A 27,976-nucleotide genomic window follows, 5' to 3' on the forward strand; every position below is an offset into this window, starting at 1 on the left:
GTACTTGTTTAAAGAAAACAGATTGTGTGTGCCTCAATGTTCTTTGCGAGAATTACTTGTGAGAGAAGCACATGGGGGAGGATTAATGGGTCACTTTGGTGTGAAAAAGACTTTGGATGTTTTGCATGAACATTTCTTTTGGCCTAAAATGAAACGTGATGTGGAAAGAATCTGTGCTAAATGCATAACTTGTAAAAAGGCTAAATCTAGAGTCTTGCCACATGGTTTGTACACCCCATTACCTGTGCCTAGTGAACCTTGGGTAGATATATCAATGGATTTTATTTTGGGTTTACCTAGGTCAAGAAAGGGTATGGATTCCATATTTGTGGTTGTCGATAGATTTTCTAAAATGGCACATTTCATTGCTTGCCATAAAACTGATGATGCCACATACATTGCTGATTTGTTCTTTAAGGAAATTGTAAGACTTCATGGTGTTCCTAAAAGTATTGTTTCTGATAGGGATACAAAATTCTTGAGTCATTTTTGGAGGATTTTGTGGGGTAAGCTGGGTACTAAATTATTGTTTTCTACTGCTTGTCATCCACAAACTGATGGACAAACTGAGGTAGTTAATAGAACTTTAACTCAATTGCTTAGAACTGTGATTCAAAAGAACTTGAAGAATTGGGAAAATTGCTTGTCATTCATTGAATTTGCTTACAATAGGAGTGTGCACTCATCTACTGATTATTCTCCTTTTGAAATAGTGTATGGTTTTAATCCACTAACTCCCTTGGATTTATTACCATTGCCTATTGATGAGAGGGCCAGTCTTGATGGGACAAAAAAAGCTGAAACAGTGAAACAACTTCATCAAAAAGTGAAACAACAAATTGAAAAGAAAAATGAGCAATATGCATCCAAGGCTAACAAAGGAAGAAGGCGTGTTCTCTTTGAACCTGGTGATTGGGTGTGGGGCATATGAGGAAAGAAAGATTTCCAGCTCAAAGAAAGTCCAAATTAGCTCCAAGAGGAGATGGTCCATTTCAAGTGCTTGAAAGAATCAATGACAATGCTTACAAAATTGATTTACTTGGTAAGTATAATGTTAGTGCTACTTTCAATGTGGCTGATTTATCTCCTTTTGATGCAGGTGATGATTCGAGGTCGAATCCTTTTGAGGAGAGGGGGAATGATGCGATACAGCAAGCTAACTCCTCAACTTCCAATGATCCATTGCAAATCCCAACTGGACCAATCACAAGAGCAAGAGCTAAAAGAATTAAGGAAGCTTTGAGTGGGCTAGTGCAAGACACCTTGACAAAGCAAATGGCATTTATTGGAGTATCAAATCTGGATAAAAATGCTGAGGATGTCACTAATGTCATTTGGGCTGAAAATGGAGCTACTGATCATATCTTGGGCTTGGAGACTTCAATTTAAGGAGCTTGGATCAAGTACAACACATGAGAAGACTCATTTGGGCCTAATTAATCATATTTTGGGCTTGATATGCTGATTATATTTCATTAAATGCATTTGTGCGAAAATTCATAATTAGTTGGCAGATTTGACTTTTGAATTTCCAAGTTACCTAAATCAAGTCCTTATGAATTTATTATGTTTTGATTTTCTAGATTGCATTTAATGCTTTTTAGGTCAGATCTTGAATGTATCCTCTATAAGATATTGTAACCCTCATTTTGGGAGGAGATTTGGAATTTTGAATGAAAACTTGCATTTTGCAATTTCTGATTGAGAGGAGTTCTCTCTAGGGTTCTTCATTGAACTAACAGACTTATCAAGGCTTGATCAATCTTGTGGCGTCTTTCAACACTTCGGGTCCTTGTTCTTCCGTGTTTAAGGGTTCAAGTAGATCACCAGACCTTTGTTTACGTTCTTGGGGTGCGTATATTCAGATCGGTTGTGGGTTCGTGGGATTTTTCCCTTGTGGGTTCTCACCACGATATAAGGCTAGAAATGACAGAAATTCCTAGAAGTCATTCCAGGGTTTTGGACAATTTGAGATAGTAATTTAAATTGAATTATTTAAGCTATGAGACAGCCTCAAATAATCAGGAAAAGATGGGGAACAGTAGTTGAGAAATTTACATAGATTGTAAAATTAATTCCGTCCCCAGAAACTGACAAGGTTAGCTTTAATTAAATTTAAAGCCTATTTATACCATATCCCGGGAAAGTCAAAATAGCTGTCCATAGTTTGACTTTTGACCCGAGAAAAATTAGAGGAATTTCTCATGATAAAAGGGAAAGAATGAAACCCAGAGACAGATCAACGGAGTTACGAGCCGATAGAAAGAATTCGGAGAAGGTAACCCCGATTAAGTATTATTTAATAATATTTATGGGAAAAGAAGAAAGAAAATATCTAAAGACCATCATGACGGCGTTAAGTCAGTATGCTAAGTCACTAAATGCAATCATGACACCTACGAGTCATCATGATGAGTCAACAGAAGATATTTATGGACAGCATAAAAATCAGAATGCAGTACGGGAATATTTTAGACAGTCCTTTGTCTACTCATTATAGTGAAATCTCTACTGCGTGACTCAGTAAGGTTAAGCACCCTGTCAGTAGAGCTAATTATTTTCATCTATGCTCCTCTAAGATGGCACCATATATGTACTTAATTAAGATGAGAAAATAGTGCCAGAACATGTCCCAATGGTATCGGGTCAGTCAAGACTCAAAAAAGTACCCGATACGGTGCAAAATGGCAAAATAGGTAGAGGAATGCCTAAGGGCTATATTTTACACGAATTTTATATTAATTTCCTCCCTATTTTAATGCCAAAATGATGAAGGAATATGGAAGAGACAAGTGCATGGTTAGATGGGAAAAGAAGGGCTTATGTGTACGGTTGGATGCAAGACACGTGTATGGTTGGATGCAAGACACGTGTGCGATTGGATGCAAGACACGTGACTTGATGATGTAAGCATGATGTCATCAAGATGACATCACCCTAGACAAGTGTCACATTTCTTGGAGAGAAAGCTTACTTATTCAAGAAGAAAGAATGGATGGCCAAGATCGAATTGGAACCGACGGCCAGGATTTATTCTAGCTTTCTATAAATACCCCACCCCTGCATTTCGTCTAAGCTCCTTGAACCCATGGGGAAGCTCTTGAAAAAGGTTTCTAGAGAGAGAAAGAAGAGGGAGAAAGAATCCCTAAGTGATCCCAAGCTAGATCAAGCTCTAAAACAAGGTATGTGTGTCGTTTTTGATGTAGTTTCTACCTCCCTTGTTATTTTTGAGCTGGTGGTTGGTTTGATTCGATTTTTGATGATTGAAATCCTATGGGGAGGTGCTGCACGAAATTTATTGGAATAGGAGAAGATGATATGGATGTTAAAATCATGTTTAAAGGCTTGGAAACAACAAGAATCAAGTGGTTCTATGTTGATTTTGCAAGAAAGCCAACTTTCCCTTAGTTTGTGATTCTGTTCGGCCTTGACTGTTCTGAATGGTTAGGATTGGATTTTCATTGTTTTGAGCTTGGAAATGGATTCTATATACAAAATTATGTGAGGATAGTGTGTGAAAATAATTTTAGGAAGGTTGGAATTGAAACTCAAAAGTTAGAGTTCAAGTATGTTCAAGAAAGAATCAAGTAGAGATAAGTTGATGACTTGATTCTAATAATTGTTTTACGTCATGTATTGATATTTTTAGGACCTTGGAACATCCAAGATGATGTTTAATGGTGTTGACTGAAAATCCATAGGGTTAGAAAGATAATGGAATCAAAGGAAAAGCAAGAGGAAAGCTATGTTACAAGGTAGTGAACTTACCTATATTGTGTGCTTGATATGTATGCTTGCATGATGTGATTGTGTTGCCATGATGTGACTAAGCTATGATGAAATATTTGCAAAGTTATGTTTGCAAGTTTATGTTATGTTTTGCCTTGGCTATATGTTATGAAAGCATGAAATGTTGTAGCTTACTTTCCATGGCATTCATGTGTTCATGTTATAACATGTCATGCATTTGCATTATGTCTTGCATGCTTATGGGTAGTGTTTGCTACTAAGATTCCCCTGAATCTCACCCCTCCCTAACCAACTATTTAGGTCAATCAATGGTGGGCAATAATGGCATGAGAGGCAAGGAGAAGGAAGTGGAGAATTATTGATGTTAATGAATGATGTTATTATTCAATGTATAATTCTCCTATTTTGTAATCTATGTTATGGATGCCAATAATGCCATGTATGTAATTACAATGTTTATGGTATGATTAGAAATGTATGAGGATTATTGGGAAAGTGTAAACCCAATTTATGTATGCCAAAGAAATAGAAAGAATTAAAGTAAAAAGAGATTAAGAGATAAAACGTAGGTCCTGGGCAGTGAGTTTGTAGCTCCAGTTTGACCTACCAAATGAATGAGTTAAGCCACAAAATTTGGCAGAGTTATAGTACACATCCCAGACTTTAATATGAGAGCTATATCACCTTAATTGGATGTGTACACATAGAGATACGAATTTTCAAAGTTAAGGCATAGAATCTGGGAGTTCCCGAATTTACCAAATGAATAGTAATTTTTATTGATTAAACTGTACGAATTGGTCATGGATAAGTCTAGTTTGATATTTTTCTCTTAAAGAGAATTGAAGGACCTTTCTGTAGAATTTTAGAACACCTCAATACAGTTTTTATAGAATTAGTTATGAATTTTTGAAGTTGGACCTGTAATCTGGAATTTAAACAGTGAATAGTAACTCGAGTAATTATGTTGAAATTTTAGTCTACGAGCTTGTGTCGTGATCTGCTTGAACCATAATGCTTCCAAACACGTACTCTGAAGGGTTAAAGGTAGGATGTTTCATCCTACCTGTCTTTGCTTTCTGTTGTGTGTCTCAGGTTACTTTCACCATGGTAAACTTAATCTTTTGCTGTGGTAAAGATTGCCTAATTTGTGTGTGTTGCTCTCAAGACACTTTCGCCACAGTGAATATCTGCTTTCACTGCGACCAAGTCCCCAAGCTTTAGTTGTGTTCTTCTTGGGACACTTTTGCCGCAGTGAAGTATCCTTTCTTTTTTCTTTTTTCCTCTCGAGACGCTTTCGCTAAGGTGAACTTAATCTTTCACCGCAGTGAAGTGTTGAATCCTACGCATATTCATTCATCTTAACCCTACTTTTAAATAATCCAATTATCATTCTACCCCTCCTAACTGCCTACCCATTCATATTCTTTCACTCCACTTTCATCTTTTCACTCCCCTACTACCCTTAACCTTCCACGCTCTCCATACGTTACTGAAACTATCGGCCTCCTTCCACCATCTCTTCATATTTTCATTCCTCTCAATTCCTCCCCTCCTCACCTTCACTACAACCCTTTCTTCTCTCATGTCGCCCTCTTCTTTCCCTAGCCTTTTGTGTTTCTTCATTGTCAATCTTCTCCATTGCTGCTTCCTTTATCTCTATGTAGGCATCCTTTCCTTTGTGTAAGTTTTCTTCCTCTCCTTTCCTTTGCTTTTCTGTTCCTCTAGTTTCTCTGTTCTGGTTTAGGTTTATTTGTTTCTCTGTTTAGTTCCTTTGTTTAGTTGTTGGGTTGAGTTTTTTTTTCTTGTTTCAGTTTTAGGTTGCGTATGTTACACCTTGCTATCAGATTGACTTAGGGTTCAATTAGAACCATTTTAGACCACATTGGATGTTCTTGGGCTCAACTTTTTCAAGAAAACGCTGATTTTTGGATTTTTATTGTTCATATGGTAAAAATCTAGTTTTCTGGTCCAAATCTGTAAAATCATAAAATCTAGAAAAATGAAAATAGAGTGGCTCAAAATTTTGTAAAAAGCTCTTTGAATGCTCTTTGAAGGAAAAATAAACTTGTGAACCAATTCCATTTGAGAAAGTGTCAGGTTTTTGTGAAAGTCACCACTGTTCTTTTGGTAAAAATTCTTTTCTCAGATTCCGGACCTTAATTTTGAAAAATCATTAAAAATCGTGTAGTGGCCATTTTTAATGTGCTAGCCATCAAAATGAAGTTTAGAACGTGATCTACAATCATGCCAAATTTTGTGATTAAAAGCGTTCAGCAACTTAGTCAAAACGATGCTCAAAGTTGGCAGTGTAGTTAGGTTTATAGCATTGTCCCAGCAGAATATTTACATAACCAAAAGTCCATGAATTTTTATGGTTTGGCACCATAATTAACCTTCAATCTGCAGCTTGCCCTTGGAGGCTTCAGGCCCTAAAATGTTAGATTGCATTTAGGGGATGAGATTTCGAGAAATCTCAATAGCAAAATTAACCAACTATATCATCAATAAGCATCATTATTATGCATAACCATATTAGTACTATTAGTGAACTAGCATGCTTATCATTTGGCAAACTCAATCATGCAAAGGCCAATGCAAGAAAGTACAAAGAGCAACCATATCACAATCAAGAAAGTTCATCCACATAATAGCAATTAATCATACAATAATCAACAATGCAAAGTTAATTTTAGTAGTTAGATTCAACTTTGCTCCCTTTCTCCAAATGCTCTTGATTTTCTTATTCTTCTTCCTTGCTTTCACAAATGCCAAACCCTAACATGACAATCCACAAAAAGGGCACCAACAATCATCAACTAAACCAAGCAAAAACAAAAATACACCTCAAGGACAACCCTTGTCCCTTAAAGCTCCCACCTTTGTTCTTTAAATTTTTAGAGTTTGTTTCCTTAACCCTAAAAATTCCTCCTTGACTCATTCCTACATGATTTTTCATGTAAATTCCAAATATCTACTTGGATTTAGGAGAAGAAACTTCCTTTTACCAGTTTTCTCTTGACCAAACCAAATAGGGTTTATTATCCAAAAATTACGACTTTGATTTTAATGCTTCCAACACTTATTCTTTAGGTTTACCCTACAACATTTTCATTTTAAACACAATGGAAGCACCAAAACAAAGAAAAACACATCCTAGGGTCTAGTTCTGGCCTTGGCCGAATTGGTCGTCATGAAAAACAACAAGGAAATCACTTTAAAAACAACCCACAATCACTTGAAACCACTAGGAAAAACCATGCTTTGAAGTGTTCTACCAAGTTTTAACAACCAAACTCCCTCCCCTCCACAATCATCATTTCGGCCAGCACAAGAAAAAAGGGAGAACTAGAAATTTTAACCAACAACTCAAGCAAACAAGGAAAGGAACAACTTGGAACCAAAAACTAACCTAAGGTCTTGGTTGGACGATTAAAGTTGGTCTCTTTTCTCTTGATTCTACTTGAAACTCTCTCTTTTTCCTCTTGCCCTTTCTTTGGCCGAAACTTAATCAGCAAAAATGGGGAGGAAGAGCTCATTTAATGTGCACAAAATATCCTGTCACATCTTGATTTTTAGGCCTAGAAATACTGAAATTAGCTTGAAATGGGCAGACTACCAAACCCTTTTTAGCAGAGGTCCTAGAGATTCCTTGGAAGGACAGCAAGATTCCCAAAGACTAAATCGTAAAGGGAAAGTTTGCTAGGACCGAGAAAAGAGGAAGTTAGAGACTTGGATGAAGTCTTAAGCCTTATAAATGAGAAATAAAGATAAATCTGGGCCAAAGGTTTTGTTAGAAGCCTCAATGAGGTGAATTTTGAGGTTAAACCAAACCAGGGGTAAAATTGTAATTTTTTAAAGTTTCGAGCTAGTAAGGGTAAAAATGAAAATTATGCCCGAAAATCCCTGAAAGATCCCATAAAATGGGAAATGGTAAGTTAAGGCCTAAACACTTTAGAAAAATTTTAAAAAAAATAGGAATAAGGTTCAAAGGCCTGTATGAGGCTAAAAATGATGAAAATGCCCTTGGAAGGAATTTGTAGAATTCCCAGGGTTTTGACTAATTTTAAATATTACTGAAAATGAATTATTTAAAGTATAGGGGGCCTCATATAATTGGAAGAAAATGGGAAAAAATACTTGAGGAATTAACACAGGTTTTAAAAATAATTCCGTCCCCAGAAAGCAAAGAGGTTGGCTTTAATGGAATCTAAAGCTTATTACATGCTATCCCAGAAAAGTCAAAGTCAAATGTCTAGAGGTTGACATTTGACTTAAGAAAAATTAGAGGAGTTCCCTGTAATGAATAAATAGTATTGGTACCCAGAGATAGATTCTCGGAGTTGTGGACCAGTACAAAGAATTCGGTCAAGATCACTTTGAAATAAATATGATTAATTATTTTAATTATTTTAATGGAAGAACAAGGGAAGAGCATCACTCCCTCTTTGGGCATGTTATATAATGCCATGTGGATTTATTTGAGGTGAGAAAAAGGTACCAGAACATGTCCCAGTGGTCCCGGATAAGTCAGGACCCGAAAAATTACCATATACGGTGCAGAATGGCAAGATAAGTGGAGGAATGCCTAAAGGTTGCATTTTGCACGAATTTTATATAATTTCTATCTTATTTTAATGCCCAAATGATAAAAGAATATGGAAGAGACAAGTGTACAGTCAGATGGGGAAAGATGGATGACACTTGTACGGCCGGATGCAAGACACGTGTATTGTTGGATTAGGACATTTGGCTTGATGAGGTAAGCATGATGTAATCATGATGAGGTAGGCATGATCTCATAGGACACTTGTCACCATAAGATTAAAAGAGAAAATGGACGATCCAGATCAAGCCACACATTTTTAAGATCAACGGTCGAGATTCAGTCTTGTTTTCTATAAATATCCCTGCCCCTCCCTCATTTTCATCCTAATCTCATGGAAACATGGGGAAGCTCTAGAAAAATGGTTTCTAGAGAGAGAAAGAAGAGGGAGAAAGAAAGGCCAAGTGGTCATATGCAAGATCAAGCTCCAAAATAAGGTATGTTCATGGTTTTTGATGTAGTTTTCACTACCCTTGTTGTTGTTGAGCTCAGTTATGGATTTTAATGATTTTTAGGAGCTTGAAACTCTAGGGGGACATGCTGCACGAAATTCTTAAGAATAGGGGGAGATGAAATTAATGTTAGAATAATGTTTAAAGGCTTAAAAGAAACAAGAATCAAGTGGTTTTATGCTGAAATTAGTTGAATTTCATGATTGTGTAACTTGAGAAAATGCTTCAGCCAGATCTATTTCTTATGCCTAGGATGTGATTTTGATGATTTTGATACTTTCAATGTGTTTAAAATGAAAAATTGTGTAGGGATAAGATGAAAGAATGAAGTTAGAAGCATTGGAATCAAAACTGGAAATTAAGTGACAGATTTCAGTTTTGGCCTAGGACTAGGGGAAGAAGCTGGATTTTAATGAATCTAAGCTCATATTTGGATTCCTTATGTAAGATTGTGTGGGATTAGCCTAAGGGAACAATTTTTTCAAAGCTAGAACACTACATTATAGATTAAGAAAAAAGGGATTAAGTTTAAGGACATAAGTCTTCCATATTGTCTAATTCTTGGTCCTAATGAGTAATGTGACCCTTATGGTTGTGATTAGGATCTTGAGGCATTCAAGAGAAGCTTTGGATGTGGTTAACCAAGCAACCTTAATGGTTGGAAGCAAAAGGGAGTAAGAAGAAAGCTTAATGACTTAAGGTAGCAAACTTTACCCTATTCTTATGTGCTTGGTATTTGCTTGCACGTGTGACATGTTCTGTGTTTATATGATTTTATGAACTCACACATTGTGATTGTGAATATGTTTTGAATGTGTCATAGGCCTATGTGTTTTATGGTTAATGCATTATTATTTCCAAACATGTTACTATGTTATAGAAATGTTAAGTTACAAGCATGTTATGAGTGCCAAGCTTGTCATGTATGTTTAGGTGGTTATTGTTTGCTACTGAGATTCTCCTGAATCTCATCCTCCCTTAACCAACCATAATAGCTACAAGAGATTGGAAGAAGAATTCAAGAAGTTGAGCAAGAAAGAGAGGAAAGAATTTAAGAAATGTATTACATCATGTTGTACACTTTGTATACCAATGTATGTTGTAAATGTGCTATTAATGGTATGTGATGATAAATGATGATGTTGGCTTGTGTAATTGGCTGTAATAATGAATGGGAATATATAATGTATGAATGGAATGGTATTATGTATGAAAAGACTTAATCATGAGCTGGTAGTTCAAGTTAAGGGGATAAATTATCCCTAATTGAGCAACAAAATAGTGGTAAAATAAAAATGATGCAAATGATTGATTCTGCTCATAAAATTTGGCATGATTAAAGACACATCTTGAGGTTTAAAACAAGTGGTAGATCACTTAAAACGGATGTGTGCACTAAGAGTTATGCCCTTCGAAAGTTAGACTTGTAATCTGAAAAATGCTTAGTGAATAGTAGCTGAAAGCTCTTTGTGACCCCAAGTCGCAACCTGGGAAGTTGAGGTCACAACCAGGAAGCAAAAATGGCCTCTGTGACTTCAAGTCATGACCAGAAAATACCAAGTCACAACCCGAACATTCTGTGGACTCAAGTCACAACCTAGAGGTGCCAAGTCGTGACTTGGACTGAAAGTTTAGGAAATGTTTTAATTTTGTTGCAAATTTTCAATCTGTGGGCTTGTTTCTTGATCTGGTTGAATCATAACACTTCCAAACATATACTCTGAGGGGTTAAAGGTAAGATGTTTCATATCCCAACTACCTCATTAATTGAAGATACAAGTGTCATTACCCCCTTTACTCTTACTTTCTCTTTCTTAATTAATTAAATCCAAACTAATTAATTACCAAAAGTCAAAATCCTCTCTATTTGAGGTGTGACACTTGGCAAACTCAAATCCTCTCTATTAGGGGCTTGACACATGACAAAATGTGAGCCATTTAAAGTGCAAGACTCTAGTTTTCACTTTATCAATGCACTTTGACTCTAGATTTAATTTCTTTTCTATAATTATAGTACTCTGGCCTGTGTAATTATGTTTTATTAGATCCATAATTTATTCTCCTCATTTTTATCTTCCCAAAATGCCCTCTTTGTCTCAAAATTAAATTCCCAATAATAAAATAAAAAGGAAAACTAATTTCCTTCTCTTTAGTGATTTTTTCACTTTTTGAAGGAATTAGGAAAAATCTTGGATACTTGAGGGACTCTTTTTAATCCCAATATCTCTTATAATTTCTTGGGACATCATAAGAATTTTCTTGGAATTTTTCTTACCTTAAATACATTTATTTGGAATTTTCCAAATAAAAGCCCTTAAATTAGCCTAAATTACCCTTAAATTCCTTTGTAATTTCTCTAAGGGTAATTTGGTCACAAAACCAATTATATACTCTTACATAATTCTCAAAGAATATTATCCTTATTTTTTCTTAATTTTCTAAGGCTTGAAAATATTTTTCCATAATTATCTTTGACCAATTTTCCTTAATTAGTCAAACCTTTACCTTTAACTTGGAAAATCATAATAAATATTTTCCACTAAAATTCTTCTATTTCTCCTTATCTTTTTTGGCCCTTAATTTTTTAGGAATATTTTGTATCTCTAATTGCCATATTACTGGATGTGGCAACGTAGCCCTTAGGTTATTTAATTATTCATAGTGTATTTGTTTTTCTGTGATCTTTCTGTCCAATTTTGAAAGTTTTTGGTTATTTGAAAACCTTTGAATCATTCGATAACCACTTGCTATTGCCTAGGTTGTCACTTTTGGTTTTTCTAGGGTAGATTTTGTTGTTATCTTGTTTGTATGTGTTTAGATTACTTAAGTGTGTGTTGTTTCAGGAAAATGCCTAGTACCAAGAACCCTACACCTCTGTGTGAATTTGATTTTAGGGATGAGTATAGCTTTGAAGAACTTTATGAAAAAAATTGATCAGAGACCTCTCCTTAAGGAGCGACCCTTCCCCTTAGACCCCCCAAATAACCCTTTTGTCCACCAACTTCAAGTATCCCAACTAACTGGTTTGGTCCAATAGCATTCCATGGACAATGATGCCTTTGTTCGCTATTTCTATGCTTATGCTCAATTTCATGGCTCTATGATCATTGATTTTCATAATGTCTGTGTTCACTATTCCTTTATCGCTGATAACATCCGCTACCATTACCATCTTCTACCTTGTTGCCATTATTGTTATGCGGAATATAAACACAACTATCCCTTTGTCACTGTGGTTGAAACCCTCTATCATGAGGGAGTAAGCTAGCATCGCCCCTGCACCGTAGAACTCTATCCCAAGCGATCTGAATTTTGGCCTAAGGCACATCTTTGGCCGCACGTGGTTTGCAACAACATCCTACCCATTACCCACCTTACTAACGTCCCTAAGCGCTAAGCCTTATACATCTACCTCCTTATGTCTAGCCAATTGTTTGATTTAGCGAACACTATTTAATCAACCCTCCATGATGCCATAAATACCCCTAAACTCACCAACAACATCATTTTCCCATACCTAATCACTGACCTTTTCCATGCTACTAATGTCCTTAAGTAAAACAATGATAGCTACTTCGAGCCAACCCTTCTTTTTAAATATAACCACCTCAAATAGCCCGTCATTAGCCCACCCCCTCCCATCCAACCCGTTTTTGATGTTGGTGCAACCTTTGCTGCTGCTCTTGCTCAAGCCCAGGAAGGCTAGGAGGGCTAGGAAGCTAAGAAAGCCCCTGAATCTGTTACTTTAGACACCTTGGCTAATGATATTGATAGACTTGCTAAGGATATCCACCAGCTACGTGTCACCCTCCTTCGAGAGATGAAACAGCAAAAGGATAGAGATGTTATGTATGATTGGGACCAGCATTATCGACGTTGCATGGATGCTTTGATCACCAAATGCTTACAATTCCAATTGCCCTCTAATGAGGATGAACTGATAAGCAGTGCAGGCAGTCTGGGACAGGCACTTCTAGCGTAAGACCATCTAGGTTTGGGGCGGATGACCCTACTATGCAGTAGTAGTCCTTGTGTTTTTGCTAGTTTTGTTGTTTTTGTTTTGTCCATTAAGTTGGAGTTACTGGATACTTGATTAAGCTTTTCTATTGCTTTCATTACTTTGCACTTGCTTAAATGGATGCTTGGTTTAAGTGGATGGCTACTAATGGCCTCCTTGCTTTACTGTTATCTTTGCACTTGCGTTGATCCCCTATGCTCTATTTTACGTATTCTTTATGTTTTACCTGTACTCCATCACCCTTTTCCCTCCTTTTATGAATTCAGTGTGTTATGCTTCAATTTTAAATTGGACTTCATAACTTCCAGTTCATTTTGTGATTAGTTTACGCTGTTTTGGTTTAAATATTGAGGACAATGTTATGTTTAAGTGTGGGGGAGGGATCTCCATTTTGGATTTCAGCAAATGCTTCTTCATACATCTATTTTGGCCTTTTAGGTGTTTTGGAACAGATCATTTGTGTGTATTTCTGAATGTAGTTTCCAAGGAAGTTTAAAATTGCATTGCATTTTGCCTTTTTTTCCATAGTACTGCCCACTTTTGTCGCGATCAACTTGTGTTTCGCCATTGTGAAGTGCTCTATTTTCCACCTTTTTTGCTTCTCGGCCATACTTCGTCGCGGCCAACTTTTGGTTTTACCGTGGCAAAGTAGGTTTATTTCCAGATTTTCCCTTTCAGCCAAGGTTCACCACGACACACCTCTTCTTTCGCCGCGATGAGACCCAAAAAAAAATTTTGCTTTTTCAAAACCTTTTTGCTTTGTAATTTCACTATTTTTACTCTTTCTCATCAATAATTCTCCCTATTTAGATTCTCGTGTTTCTAAAAGTTTTTGGAAGATTCAAAATTCTACATGTGCTTTTAGAAAACTATCCATGCTTTTAAATGATAGTTGATCTTAGCTAAATCATTCACCACTGTTTTTGACAAAAAGGTAAACAAGGCTGCGCTTTGAAAGTAGGATTATGCGTTTTTAAACTTTGAGATTGATTAATCGAGATGCTCACCTTGTTGGAACAATATGTGGGCCTGAACTCGTTAAATTGTAAGTCTGCTTAATTTCATATCTTTCTAGAACTTGTTTTAATTATTAATCGATGCTTAATAGATTGATATCTTGTAAACATGATAGAGGCATTCATTTTAAAACCCTATTTACCTAAACATAAGCCCAAACACTTTACCATTGCCAACCCCTTTGCGCCATTCCTCTAAGAAAATGCATACAAATAAAATATAAGTATTCTATTCTCAGTTTTTGTGTTAAAAAAAGTACAAAAAGGTAAAAGAAATATAAAAAAATTATATTTGAGGAAAGCCAACGAAAGAAAATACATTTTAAAAAAATAAAAAAAATATAGATATATATGTTCTAAACCTTTTATACACATTTTGGGAACCTAAATAAATAGCAAAAAGGGATTTTATATCTTGAACAAGTCTGGAGTCCCTTCTTCAGAACCTTATACTTGTTTCTTAGTGAGAATAATTGTTATGCGTTGTACTCAATTTTTCTTTTTCTTATTTCCCATCCAGTTCACTTAGCCTTCACTAACCATTACAAATCCTAAAAGCCCTCTTGATTTACAATTTATGGTTCTTGTAGTAGAGAGGTAGAATTGTCACAAGCTTATGGTAGAGAATGAACTAAATAGATTTTAGAGTGAAATAATCCCAAGACAAGTGAGTTGAGAGCTAAACACTTAACCCTGAGATAAATCTCTTTTGCTCCATCTTTTGGATTAAACACTTGTAGTATTTATTTTCTTAGCACTTCTTTGTTTCACTGTTATTGATCTTAGTGGGCATGCCTTTACTAATTTTTTTGCTCTCATCTTTAAGCATGGTTGGTACTTCCTTTTGCACTTTTATCAATTTGAATATTTTGTGGGCATTGTCCTGGAGTACAAAGGTCTAAGTGTGGGGGAATTTGATTGAGCATAAATTGTCTACATTATTTGATGATATTTTCTAGGTTTTTATTACACTTTTTGGCTCATTTTGATGATAGTTGTGCTTAATTGAGATTGAGAGTCTTTGTTTTGAGTTAGTGTCATTTGAGGGTAAAATTGTCATATTTATTCATTAATTGCATTCAATTTATTTTTGGGATAATCGATACCTCAAATCATTGCTTTTCATTTCAAGACACTCAAGAAGTAGAGTCAAGAGTGAAGACCAGGAAAGTACAACACACAAGAGCAACAACATCAACACTGCCATACTTCACTGTGGCAAAGTCAGGATTATCACTAGAAGACCTCTCAGGGAAGGTTCACTACAGCCACAAGTTGAATTCCCCGCGACGTAGACACATCATCAATCAGATTACCTCTTGGGAATAGTTCGCTGTGGCGAAGCCATACTTTAACTGTGGTGAACTCTTCGAATTAGCAACCTAGACCTGAACCATTTTTAGAAATTTTACCTATCCACTCATGCAAACTGACCCAACTGTACGCCTTACTACTAGTTTAGAAACTCTATTTTAGGGTAAGTGACGAGATTTACTTGACACATAGCCTCCATTTCATCCTCTCTCATCCCTCTCTCATCAAACCCTAATTTCTTCTACCTCCACTATCAAACCTCCACAATGGGTAGCTCAGATTCATTCCTAGTTATGAAGCTTCAGAGTTCTATGCTTGGCTAGGCGTTTTCCTTCCTCTTGAAGGTGTAGCAATGGTTGGAGTTCAATGAGCTAAGAAGGGGAGCAGTTTGATCCTTAGTTCAGCTACAAATTTATGACTTCCTAGGTCTAGGGTTTGTAATTTGTAGTTAAGCTACTTGATTATAGTTGTAATCAGTTTTGGATATTCATTTTATGTAGTAGATTGGTTAATGCAGAACTTTGAGCTTAAATATATGTAGTTTCATATATGTCTACTCGTGATCTTTTGATTCTCTCTATCCTTGCACGGTTGCGGTTGTGTTTGTTATTGAGTTGATTCTGATTATATTTAACCTGTTGCATTGGCTAATCCCTCTACACACACTAAGAACACTTCACAGGATCTTAAGAAATGAAGTCCTATTGATTAAGATCTTGGACTTAAAGAGTACTTTAAGGTTTATCATTTTGAAACTTAGTGATTTCTACTCTCACATCAATTAATTTTGAACTATGATAGCCAAAGCACACTTTCAAGAGGATTCTATCATTGTTTAATCACATGTTTTTCAACATTCTGTTTTTCATATCCCTAAAATCCAAAAATATTTTTACTATTCAGTTTAATTCACTTAATGTTTTCAAAAACCAAACCCCCCCTTTTTCCTGTTAGTTTGCATTGCATGATATTTAAGTTAGCTTAGGTCCATTTCTTCAGGCTCTAATTAAATGAAACGACCCAGGTTGCACCCTATAGTGTCCTTGGGTAAAATTTTGATTTAACCTCCAAGGGCTAAGAAAAGGTTACAAAATCACCAAGCTCAAGGGAACCATGGGGAAACTCTTGTAAAATAAATTCTAGAGAGAGAAAGAAGGAGCGAGAAAGGCCAAGTGACCCCATGCAAGATCAAACTCTAAAACAATATACGTTCATGGTTTTTGATGTAGTTTTCACTACCCTAATTGTTATTTAGCTTTGGTATAGATTTTTTGGAGCTTGAAACCCTTAGGGGATATGCTGCACAAAATTCTTAAGAATAGGGCAAGATGAAATTGATGTTAGAATAATGTTTAAAGGCTTGAAAGGAACAAGAATCAAGTGGTTTTATGTTGAAATTGGTTGAATTTTAAGACTATGTAACTTGAGTAATATTTCAGTCAAGGCTAGTTCATGAGGAAGGAGTTTGATTTTGATTATTTTGAGCTTGGAAATGGATTCTACATGCAAAATTATGTGGGAATAGCATGTGAAATTAATTTTAGAAAGGTTGGAAATTAAGCCCATCAGAGAAAATAAAGTGTTGATGTTATTGATTACCATGGCTCTAATGAATGAATGGAAATGATGTGTTAATACATTTAGGGCCATGAGATATCAAGAAAAATGAATGGTAAAGGTTGAGCAAGCAACCTTAATGGTTGGAATCAAAAGGGAGCAAGAAGAAAACTTAAGGATACAAGGTAGTGTACTTACCTTTCTGTATCCTTGATGTGCATGTTTGTGTATTGATGTGCATTATGTGATTGGATGATGTTATGAGATGGTGATGCTAGCATGATGCTTTATTTTAATGATATTTTCCATGGCCATGCATGTTAGTATGAATTATTGAACATGAGAATATGTTATAAGTAAGCATGAGTTAGATCAAGTAAACATGTCATACACTTGTATCACCTTGCATGCATTGATGGTAATGTTTACTACTGAGATTCTCTCAAATCTCACCCTTCCTTAACCAACCATAATAGGTGATAATGATCAAGCAAATGATACATGAAGGTAAAGCAAGGAAAGAGGAAAACAATTGAAGAAAGTTATCGTATTACATTACATAGATTGTATAGTAATGTATGTTATAAATGTGACATTGATGGTATGTGATTATAAATAATGATGATGACATGTGCGATTGATTATGATTTTATATGGGAATGGCTTGGCTAATGCATGAATAGAAAGGTATTACACAAGCAAAGAATTAATTATGAATTATTAATGTAAGTTAGGGAGATGAAGCATCCATAAAGGAGTCACGAGTTAGTGACAAAGTGGAGGTGAGGTAAATGATTATTCTGCCTATGAAATTTGGTATGGATAAAGTACACATCTTGGGCTTTAAAACAAGTAGTAGATCACTTAAAATGGATGTGTCTGCTAAGAGTTATGTTTGATCAAAGTTAGGGCAGAGAAATTGGAACGTACAGTTTTGACCAAATGAATAGTAAACTTCAATGAATAAAATGTATGAATTTCCAAGGGTTTAGTCCAATTTTATATTTTTTCCTATGGAAAATTGAAAGAACTTCAAATAGAATTTTGAACCACCTCAATACGATATTTCTATAATTATTTATTATTTTTCAAATTTGGACCAAAAATCTGAAATTTAACGAATGAACAATACCCAAGAACAAATTACAAATTTTCGATTTATGAGCTTGTTTCATGAATCGCTTGAACCGTAACTCTTCTAAACGCGTACTCTAAGGGGTTAAAAGAAGGATGTTTCAGTACAATTTTAGGCTCTTTTCTGGCCCAATGTGAGGTGCATTTATGGCCTAGGATGGCCCAAAAAGATGGCTTACAATTTAGATTTCCATCCTAAACCATTTTGAAGTTTTATTAGTTATTATTCACTTGTAACTTTTTATCATTTTTATAGATCTCCAAAGTCACATTTTTCTTCATGAAAAGTCCTCTTATAATATAAGAATATGATCTAAAATTTTTAGAATTTTTTTTCACCTCTAACTATTTATTTTGAATTTTTCCCGATTAGGCCTTTATTGATAAAACTGTGGGAAATAAATTTCCAAAAATAATTTTCTATACTTCCAAGGCCTCAAACCAATTTTATAAATTTAATCAAATATTTAGATAATTATTCCATATTTTTTCTAAAATTATTGAGGCCCCTAAATATTTAAAATAATTATTTTCTTCTAATTCTCCACAATTTTCCCAAAAAACCTCTGTTTTCAGGAAACTCGATAATAATATATTTTCACATCAATTTCACTTTTAGGGCCTCCATCGAGGTTCCAAAACCTCTAATTTATCCTCTTACCATTTTCTAGGAAATTTGCTCAAATTTTTCTGTTTTGCCCTTCCTAGACAGATAGTTTTAAAATTGCCAACCTAGACCCTATTAGGGTTTCACATCAAAAGTTGTTTTATCCCTCTGTGTACTTTCTATACTGGACCTTATTCATGTTTTTAACTTTCTATTTCCAAATAAAATTTTGGGGATATGACATATTTGTACCTCATATCATCATCAAATAACATAATGCATATCAAAACACAAGCATGCACATCAAGCACCAAGAAATGTAAATTCACTACCTTGTAACATTAAGCTTTCTCTTGTTCTCTTTAGCTTCGTTTGCTTCCAACCATTAAGATTGCTTGGACAATCATTTCATTTATTTTTCTTGATATCTCATTGTTAGGAATTGAAAGACATGCAGCGGAAATTAACTTTAAATTTTTTTTCAATTCCTTGCCCGGATCTACCGATTGTGTTTAAGTCAAGTGGTAGGAGGTGTTACCTGCGGTATTCGAATCGATGGTGGCTCGGGGATTCCGATGTTCGGGATGCCTATGCTCTTCTTTGATCGTGAGAAGTCGACGACTCAGATCGACTTCCTCTATCGGTATCCATACGAACAGCGTTCCAATCACGAACGACGTGCTAGCGCCTCTTGTCCTTCTAGGGTTTTTGAGAATTTGTCCTCACCGTCTCTCTATTGGCCGTTTCTTATCTGCAAACGTTTTGCACTCTCACACGCCCAAAACCCTAGCTCCTAATATCAAATATATAGGACGCTAAGGATATTGGATTTCGGAATTAATCCTAAATTAATACAATATCACATATTGCGTAATCTGATAAGAAATTAATTAAATAAATACGGTTTTTATATTAAATCCATCCTACAGATTTAATTCACCTATTCATTTAATTCACAATTAAAGATATGATAGAATTATGTTTGATTTATTCTAATAAATCAAATTTGAGATATTATATATATATATACACACACGTCCACCCTAGATTATTCATTGAATCTGGACATATCTTAGATTCAATGAATCTGGACATCATAGCTCATGTTGGGCTATTTTGTGTGCGACCCTGTAGGCCCATATGAAGTTGGCAGTGGGCCATTTACTATAATGACTCACAAGTCATAAGCGGTCTCTAGCAAGACATCATGACTACCCAAATCATATGAGGATCGATGAACGATGCAACCTTTCATACAACCATATCACGTCCTTTTTGTCACACGACATTTCGGTCATGGATGAGGCATGGAGAACGTCATCCTCCTATTCCTGACCGTTACTTTCTCGATCCCTGGGTAGTCTGAGTATAGAAGTGGAACTACCTTTTCATTATAGTATGGCCATACATTTCTCAGACTCACTCATCGAGGGGCTCGGTAATGTCTCTCTATGAATGTGAAGGACAAATTCCATCTTGATCATTCACATTCCTCCATATGAAAAACCACTAAGCCTGAACATAGTCTTTATGATCACTCGGTCAAAAGTGACTTTTGACTAGGTCAAAGCTAAGCGTTTCTCATGTAGGAATCCATGATGATCTCAGGTCAAAGGGCACAGTGACATGGTTTGTATATGAGAGAAGCTTATGACTTAACCCATGCAGCTCTCTCATAGCGGGTCAGTCCAACACCTTCTACTCTTACATGTGCCTATGACTTTGATTTATATCTCATACATCTTCAAAGTCATACTGGTCTTATTTCATCTCTGCTCCCACATAGATGACCGATCATGGACATTTAGGATAAAATCATTAGTTATCCAAGGATAGTCATCACAATAAACATGCAAATAATATGATAACATAATTAAGAAATTCATAAATTAACAATGTTTATAACACAATGATTGGCCCTTAGGGCACAATTTCCAACACTCATGACCCTAAATGCATCAACACATAATGCCATATGCTTAATGGAGTCATGACATCAAACACCTTCCATCCTTAACTCTTTCTTGAATGTAGTTTAGCCTTAACTTTTAAGCTTTATTTTTAATCTTTCTAAAATTAATCTCACATACTATTCCTACATAATTTTTTATGTAGAATCTAGTTCTAAGCTCAAAATAATCAAAGTCCAACTCCTTCCTTATAAACACACAAGGACAAGAGGTAAGGGTTATAGGGTTTAAAATTTCTATTTTCAATTCTAATACTTCCAAACTTATTTCCTTACTTGTACCCTACGCAATTTTTCATTCTAAACTCATTGGAAGTATCAAAATCATTAAAGTCCAACCCTAGCCTCAAGAACTAGCCCTAGATGAAAATATAACCCTAAGTACACAATTATAAAATCTTTCACAAATTATCTCAAAATCATTTGATTCTTATTTCTTTCAAGCCTTTAAATATTATTCTATCATCAATATCATCTTCTCTTAACCCTGTCAATTTTGTGCAACATGTTTCCTTAGGGTTTCAAACTTCCAAAACCCATCAAAACTATAACCAAACATAATAAGATAAGTAATAAGGAAAACTACATCAAAAACCATAAGTATATCTTGTCTTGGAGCTTGCTCTTGCATGGAACCTCATGACCTTCTTTTTCTTCCTTCTCTATTAGTGAATTCAGCCTCTCATCCCCTTTTTCTCTTATGTTGGCCAAAATCTTGGCCTAAACGGGAAGGGGAGATATTTATAAAGATTTGCTTAAATCATAGCCCTTGATCTTGTATGTGTGGCATGATCTTGGCAATTCATTTAATCTCTTTTGCCATGTGTCCCTTATCTTCTTGATTCTTGCCACCTACCTCTCTTAGGTGTCCCCTTCATTCAATAGAAGTGATACCTAATGGGACACATTACATGCCAACTATCATACATGTGAGGAAAGCAAAATATTTTATTACTTAATTTTATCCTTCCAAACTTAATCCTTAATAAAAATGTATTATTCCATTCATGTCAGCTCATCAAATTTAAATTAAAATAGGGAGGAAAATAGGCAGAAATTCATGCTCCCTCACACCCTGGACTATTTCCTAGCTGATTTTATGATTTAAACACTCCATTCCAGTTCTACCTTTATAAAGTTGCTACTTGTGGTTCGAAATCACGTCCTTTCTCTCAACATCTAATGTTAAATATTATTTTGTCACTACACCAGCTCAATATGATTTTATTTATTCTTATTCTCAATCAGATTTTTTAGAAAAAAAAATGGCAATCAAAAAGACTTTTTATTTTATACTTTGTTCATTTGACATACCAATTAAATTTGTTAAAATAAAAAAAAATTAAATGTCTTAGTTTGGATGCTATTTGACAAAGGCAATAGCATAGAAAATCCATTTCAAGCCAAACCCAAAACTAAAATAATGTTAAAATTCTAAAGCAGACTTTTAATAATAAAATCCCCCTAAAAAAAAAGTCTTGGGTTTTCAGTTTAGCTAATTGCATATTGGCATAGCTTGTTACATCACTAGCTTGACTAAATTAATCCAGTTTGCTCAAATATCAGTTCAATCAAAATTTCTATGGATAGCCAACAAGAATTGATCCAGTTAATAAGAAATCAATTCATAATCCATAAGATCGTGGTTTGAATCCCGCTACTGATATAAGGACCTTCTATTAAACATTCTGTAAGTCCTTTTATAAACACTTTCTAAACCTGAAGGCATACTCAGACCCCTAGTAAGCCCCCAAGACCCAACTTACCTAAACTTTTTTATACCGGAAAACTCTATGGATACAAGTGTTGGAATTTCCATGAACGCAAAAGGAAAAAAACAGCCACGTGAAAAGCAGTAATTGAAAACTCTAGGCAAAAGCTATCCCAACCCAAGGACCACAATACTTCCAAAGCAATGACAGCAATCAAACTAACAGCCTTCAATATAAATGTTTATCTGTTCAATCCTTTCATGGACAAGTTAAAAACAACACTGGAACAAAAAGAAGCAGCATTAAAATTTGTGTTCAACTCCTTCAGCTTTTTGCAACACCCACCATTGGGTTCAACAATCCTCATGTCATGTCAAGCTGGCAATTTGCTGGATAAGTACAGAGAAAGCTTTTCCCTCAAAAGAGAAGCGGTATTGTCTACGAATTCACAGGTTTGTTCTCGATATCCTGAATCATGCTGCTGGCACGAGGGTGTATCGCCATGTACGTTATCCTCCATGTCAATGACTATATTATGCAGGATACAGCAAACAAGAATTATCCTTGGCAATTTGTGCTTATCAGGCTTCCACATGACACCATGAATTATTTTCCACATGTCTTTCAACCTTGCCAGTGCTCGCCTGGCTACCATTCGGGTTGCACCAAGCCGTTTGTTAAACTCAGCCTGGTCAGGTAACAGGCTTTTCCCTTTGTAAGGAGTGAGAAGCCACGGTAAAAGGGGAAAACCAGTGTCCCCAATCAGGTACTCAGCCAATATTGTTCCATCTGGGAGTGTCTTCTTAGAACCGTTCAACCTCTTTCCTTCTTCAGTGAGTTTGAAGAAAGATGAGCTTCGTAGCACAAGGTCATCACTCAGACTTCCTGGCCAACCCGCAATTATGTCACGGAATCTCATATCAGGATCTACAATTGCTTGCAATATCATACTGCAGTTCTTCTCACGGTCCAGCCATACGTCATTCAAAGAGTCCGTTGAAGGCAAAGTCATCATTATGTGTGTGATGTCAATTGCACCACAACAATTAGGAAGGCCCTCTATCCTCTCAAACTTTGTCATTATCTCTTCCATTTCTTGTTCAGTTGAAGGCCAAGTAAGATGGCGAAGCCCTCGTTCTTCCATGGATTCTACAAATCGCCATGTGATTTGGGAAACTGTAGATTGGTTCATTCCAAATGAGTCACCAATGGTTGACAATGACTCACCAGAGCTAAGCCTCCTAAGAGCAACAGCTACTTGGTCATTCAGACACAAATGGTTGCCATTTATATCCATGAAATTTGAAGATCTGGCCCTCATATCTTCTTCCACAAGAGAACATATGTAGTTGAACGTCTTTCTCGAGATCTTGAAAACAGACTCAAATTTTTCTATATTTTTTGATTGAGATAAAGGTCCTAAAAGTAGAAAAATTGAAGCATGAGCGTATATCTACTGGAAAATCTTGATCATGACTCTCAAATATCACAGACAAAAGAACATATTGAAAACATAACAAATGATGGGATATGTTGCTGCATCACAACTGACTAAAACCAACAAAAAGTTAGACACGCAGTTTCTTTAAATGAGTTAGTTCATCTCACGCACAGTTATGAAACAGACGGGTAAATAATGTCCTTCTCTTCTGCTAGACAAACTACTCAAAAGCATCCATGAAGAAATAATAATGATGGGTCTGTGCAAAGTTAGTGTACAAGTAATAGTGACACCAAGATACCGAAACAGGTGAAAAAGCACAAATATCTCACCATTCGAAAGTCTCTTATATACAGCAAAGTCCCAATAACGCTGAATAATTTAAAAAAAGCAATGCCTTGTCAGTGCCGGGGAAAATTGGCAAAGGCATCTCTTTGCAATTTTGTTTTCGTTCTTTTTAGATTTCTTCAGCTTTTAAGCTCATTATCTTTTTCTCCCTACCATTCTGGGGCAGAAGTATTTTGATTTTCTTCCGCAGCTTTAGCTGAATCACAGGGAGACATCACATTACTATGAATTTTGGCTGAAAGTAATCATACATCAGCTCTCTTCTCTTTCTCCTTAAGATGCCTTACCAGAGGAAGAGAAACTAGGTCGCAGGTAATGGTTGGATCAACAGACTCAAAAATTAGACAATGCAACAGACTCAAAAAGTTTTCCGTAAATATCCTGAAGTAGTCAAGGGCCTTGTATTCTCTTGTGATGACAGATAAACGAAACAAATGGAAATACATATTGTGATGACGGACAAAGGTGGGACTCCATTAGTTATAGCAGCAATTTCTTTTGGAGGATATAGCAGATCTAAAATGATTAAATCCCTTTCAAGAAGAACTAAGAGTGCAAATGCAGGTTTAAAGTCTCATATGGAAGTTAAATACAATTTGAATTATTAAGATATACCCTCCCAGTCCTAAACTTAAGATCCATTTGTAGTGTAAATTTACAATACAAAATGGGTCTTACATTTAAGACCAGAAGAGTAACATTTTCCAATAATTTTTGGACCAAATTCATTGGAGGAACTTTTATGTCCATTGAAGCTTTCCCTATATATCTCTCTATAAATCAAGACTCAGACGTTGAAGACAATATTTTATATTATATGAATTTACACCCTAAAACAAGAGCAAGGTCCTCCTTTTGTTTGATCTTCCCACTTCAGAAATATAGAAAGAATAAAAACAAGGCAAGATGGTTCCTTTTAACACAAAAATAAGAAGTTTTGAGGTATTGTGCTGAATACAATCTTGTAAATTTATCTGTAATCAGGAAATTCAGTTACCCAATCCCCGTTGCTCACACTTCAGGTGACTAGTCAACCCATATGATTCCTTGAAAGTAGAAGTTAGAGAGAGATAGAAAGCAAGATTCTGAGACAAACTATAGTCAGAGGTGGGAATTCATTCTGAGTTTTCTTTAACCAGTTTCATGACATAAGGTGGTGTTAAATCAATGAAAGTCAAAGTTGAAAAGAGTACAATTTATCATACAAAATAATTTGCACAAAGAAAGGAATTTTAATATTCAAAGTAGCAAAAAAAGATAATAAAAACCAATTTGATGCAACAACTGGAATCAATTGCCTTGAAATGCTTGGACAGAGAGAAGTTGGATCAGTGCAAGTAGTAACTTACAGCAGGCACATTCACAATGAGTAAGATTAAGTTAATAAACTAAAACACTGTCAAGGAGATATATATGAAGAAGATTATTTCCATATGGACAGTGTTCCTGATTTGATAAATCAGTTTCTTCTGAGTACAAACATAATCAGGTTAAAGCAGCAAACCAAGAAGTATGTTCATCAAGTGCAGCATCAGTACAATGTCAAAAAAAAAAAAAAAAGAAACAAGTTCAACAAACAAATACAAGCTTCTATACTCACATTTCATGACATGAAACGGATAAACTACTAACTCATAGCATACAACACATAGCAAGTGCAGAGAAATATCAGACACCACCCACAATATCAATCACTCAGCAACTTCATTCACGAAAGATTACAATGATAAAGCACAGTGAGCCATATCTCTGAACATAATCGATGATCCATTCCCTGAAGTAACACTACAACCATAAAAAAGAATAAAGAGAAAACTCAATTTTCTAAATGTTTGCCATAACGTTTTTCATTAAAAATATGACATTTGAACATTTTCTTAGCATCGCTTGCTCACCTAAGTTTAGTTATAAAAATATATAGACGAAATGTCAAATCGACCAATCCCTGTGGTAGTTGAGATGTTCATTTGACCCAACTCATACAAACCACTTTAAGCTTCAAATTTCAACTAATACCCCACCCCAAACAAAACGAGAGTAATGCACAGAAGAAATAGTATCAATGTATAAATCCCACAAAATCTAATGGGAAAGAACATTTAACTAGAAGTATTGTGTATCGCGGATACCTGTAATTCTCTGGGAAAACTGTTGCCACCAATCCAAGGGCTGGGGTTGAAGAAACTGCAATGGAGTTTCTGAAGCATCGTGTTCATCCTTACCTTCGGCCTTCTTCCTCTTCTTGATCCCTCTGATGGAACCCATGTAAAGAAGAATGCTTCGAAAGTCCCACCAACAATAAAAACCAAGAAAATCAAAACAAGCTATTTACCATGAGCCCCGATTTCAAATCAATGGAAGCAGAATCAGATGAAGCTCGACAAGCATGAACATGTTTAATTAAAAACGGGGTTGTACCCGCAAATTCAAAACTTGATATGGTAAGTTTAAGGAAGTGAAAAACACGGATACAAGAGTGAAGAAGGTGGGAAGAAAGATGCACGCAATCAAAGAATGAATGATAACATAAAACATGAGCAAGGCAAGCTATTTATCTGTGAAAGGGAAGGAAACGTAAGCACCAAAAGCAGAATGAGTAATACTTTGCCAAGCAAAACGACCTTGTGTTTGCTGGACATGAACACCGAAGATTTCCTTGTTTCATAGTACTCTCAGTAATTTCGAGATATATTTAAAGCGCAGTAAATTTGATTTTTCCTTGAGAGAAAAATTTTGATTTTTAATTTTTTAAAATTAAATTATACTTTGCAGAATCGTTACTTGTAATCTGATTATCAATAATTCCTCTAACCTTACTTATAAGACATTTTCAGTATATTTTATAAAAACCAAAAAGAACCTAAACTACTTTAACTCTATTAAAATACATTACTTCTGGTGTTAATTATAAAATCTCGTTTGTATAATAACTTTTCAACTTTATTCTATTTAATATATACACATTTGAAAAAAATAACCATATACTCCTCTGATCGTACTTATGAGAAAGAGAAAATGTTTTTCTTGGTCATATTGTCACTTTATTAAATTTTTAGAATGAATATACTATTTTATTTTTCATTTATTATATCAAATATGAGTAAATTTAGAATTTTATTATATTTTAATAAAGAGTTAATGTGATTTAAAATTTTTCTCGGTATGTGTGAATCATGTTAAAAGTGTCTTATCAATAAAATCTGATGAGTATACTATAACAAATAAAAGACAAAATAGTACATTCATGCTAAAAGTTTAATAAAAATTTGTAAATAAGATTAAAAAAAATTTCTCTCTGCCTTGTAAATAGGACCAAAGAGTAAGATAACTATTTTTGTTTAACTGTTTATTTATCTAAAGAGAGTTTGAAATCTGGCCAATTAGTCATATTTTATCCCACTTTTATTACTGTTTTTCATTTGAAAAATAATCAACTTATAGATTTTGTAGTCTGAAATATCAAATTTGTTATCATTGTTTTCAATAATAATTGACCTTTTCCTTTTCAGCTTTTAATCAAACATAGAACTGACCCAAAAAAACACCAAACATGGGAGTTATTTTTAAGGGTTCAGATTTCCTTTCTCAGGGGATTCGTACCAGCAAAAGAATAACAAGGTGCGTACTTCCTGCGTTACATTTATCTTGATTCATTTCAAATCTTGTTTGCAATGCATGAAACTGACTAATTTGTTAGCAACATGGTCAAAAAGTTATTCAATAATTATTCTTTTTGGTAAAATATTCAATGATTATTTGACAGACAAACCTGCTCTCTTAGAAAATCCAAACTCTTAAGAGACAAACCTTCTATGAAAAAAAAAAAATTAAGGACCTGTTTACTTCTGTTTTTTGTTTTCTTATTCTCAAAACAATTTTATAAAATTATTTTTTAGAATAATTTTTGAAAACTAAAAAAAATTTGTTTGGATAATAATTTTAAAAAAATCACGTTTGAAACAAAAATAATAAAAAATCATACTTGGCAAGTGATATTTGTCATTGGTAGTGATAAGTAGTAGATAATAAGTGAAAAGACAAGAAAATTTCTC

At 35.0% G+C, this 27,976-nt stretch overlaps 1 protein-coding gene across 1 annotated transcript; it reads right to left on the reverse strand.

Annotated features, from left to right (window-relative positions):
- Positions 1 to 22,328: 22,328 nt before the first annotated feature.
- LOC114754065 (protein ALP1-like) lies at positions 22,329 to 26,521 on the reverse strand. Its single transcript, XM_028942801.1, has 2 exons — positions 26,054 to 26,521; positions 22,329 to 23,554 (listed from the first exon to the last, which is right to left on the reverse strand). Exons 1-2 carry the CDS (start codon positions 26,187 to 26,189, stop codon positions 22,509 to 22,511), a joined length of 1,182 nt encoding a protein of 393 aa, XP_028798634.1. The 5' UTR covers positions 26,190 to 26,521; the 3' UTR covers positions 22,329 to 22,508.
- Between the last annotated feature and the right edge of the window lie 1,455 nt (positions 26,522 to 27,976).

This window comes from Neltuma alba, unplaced genomic scaffold, assembly GCF_004799145.2.
Source record: "Neltuma alba isolate B1F8T4 unplaced genomic scaffold, ASM479914v2 tig00010060_pilon, whole genome shotgun sequence".
In the NCBI taxonomy this organism is placed as follows: Eukaryota; Viridiplantae; Streptophyta; class Magnoliopsida; order Fabales; family Fabaceae; genus Neltuma; species Neltuma alba.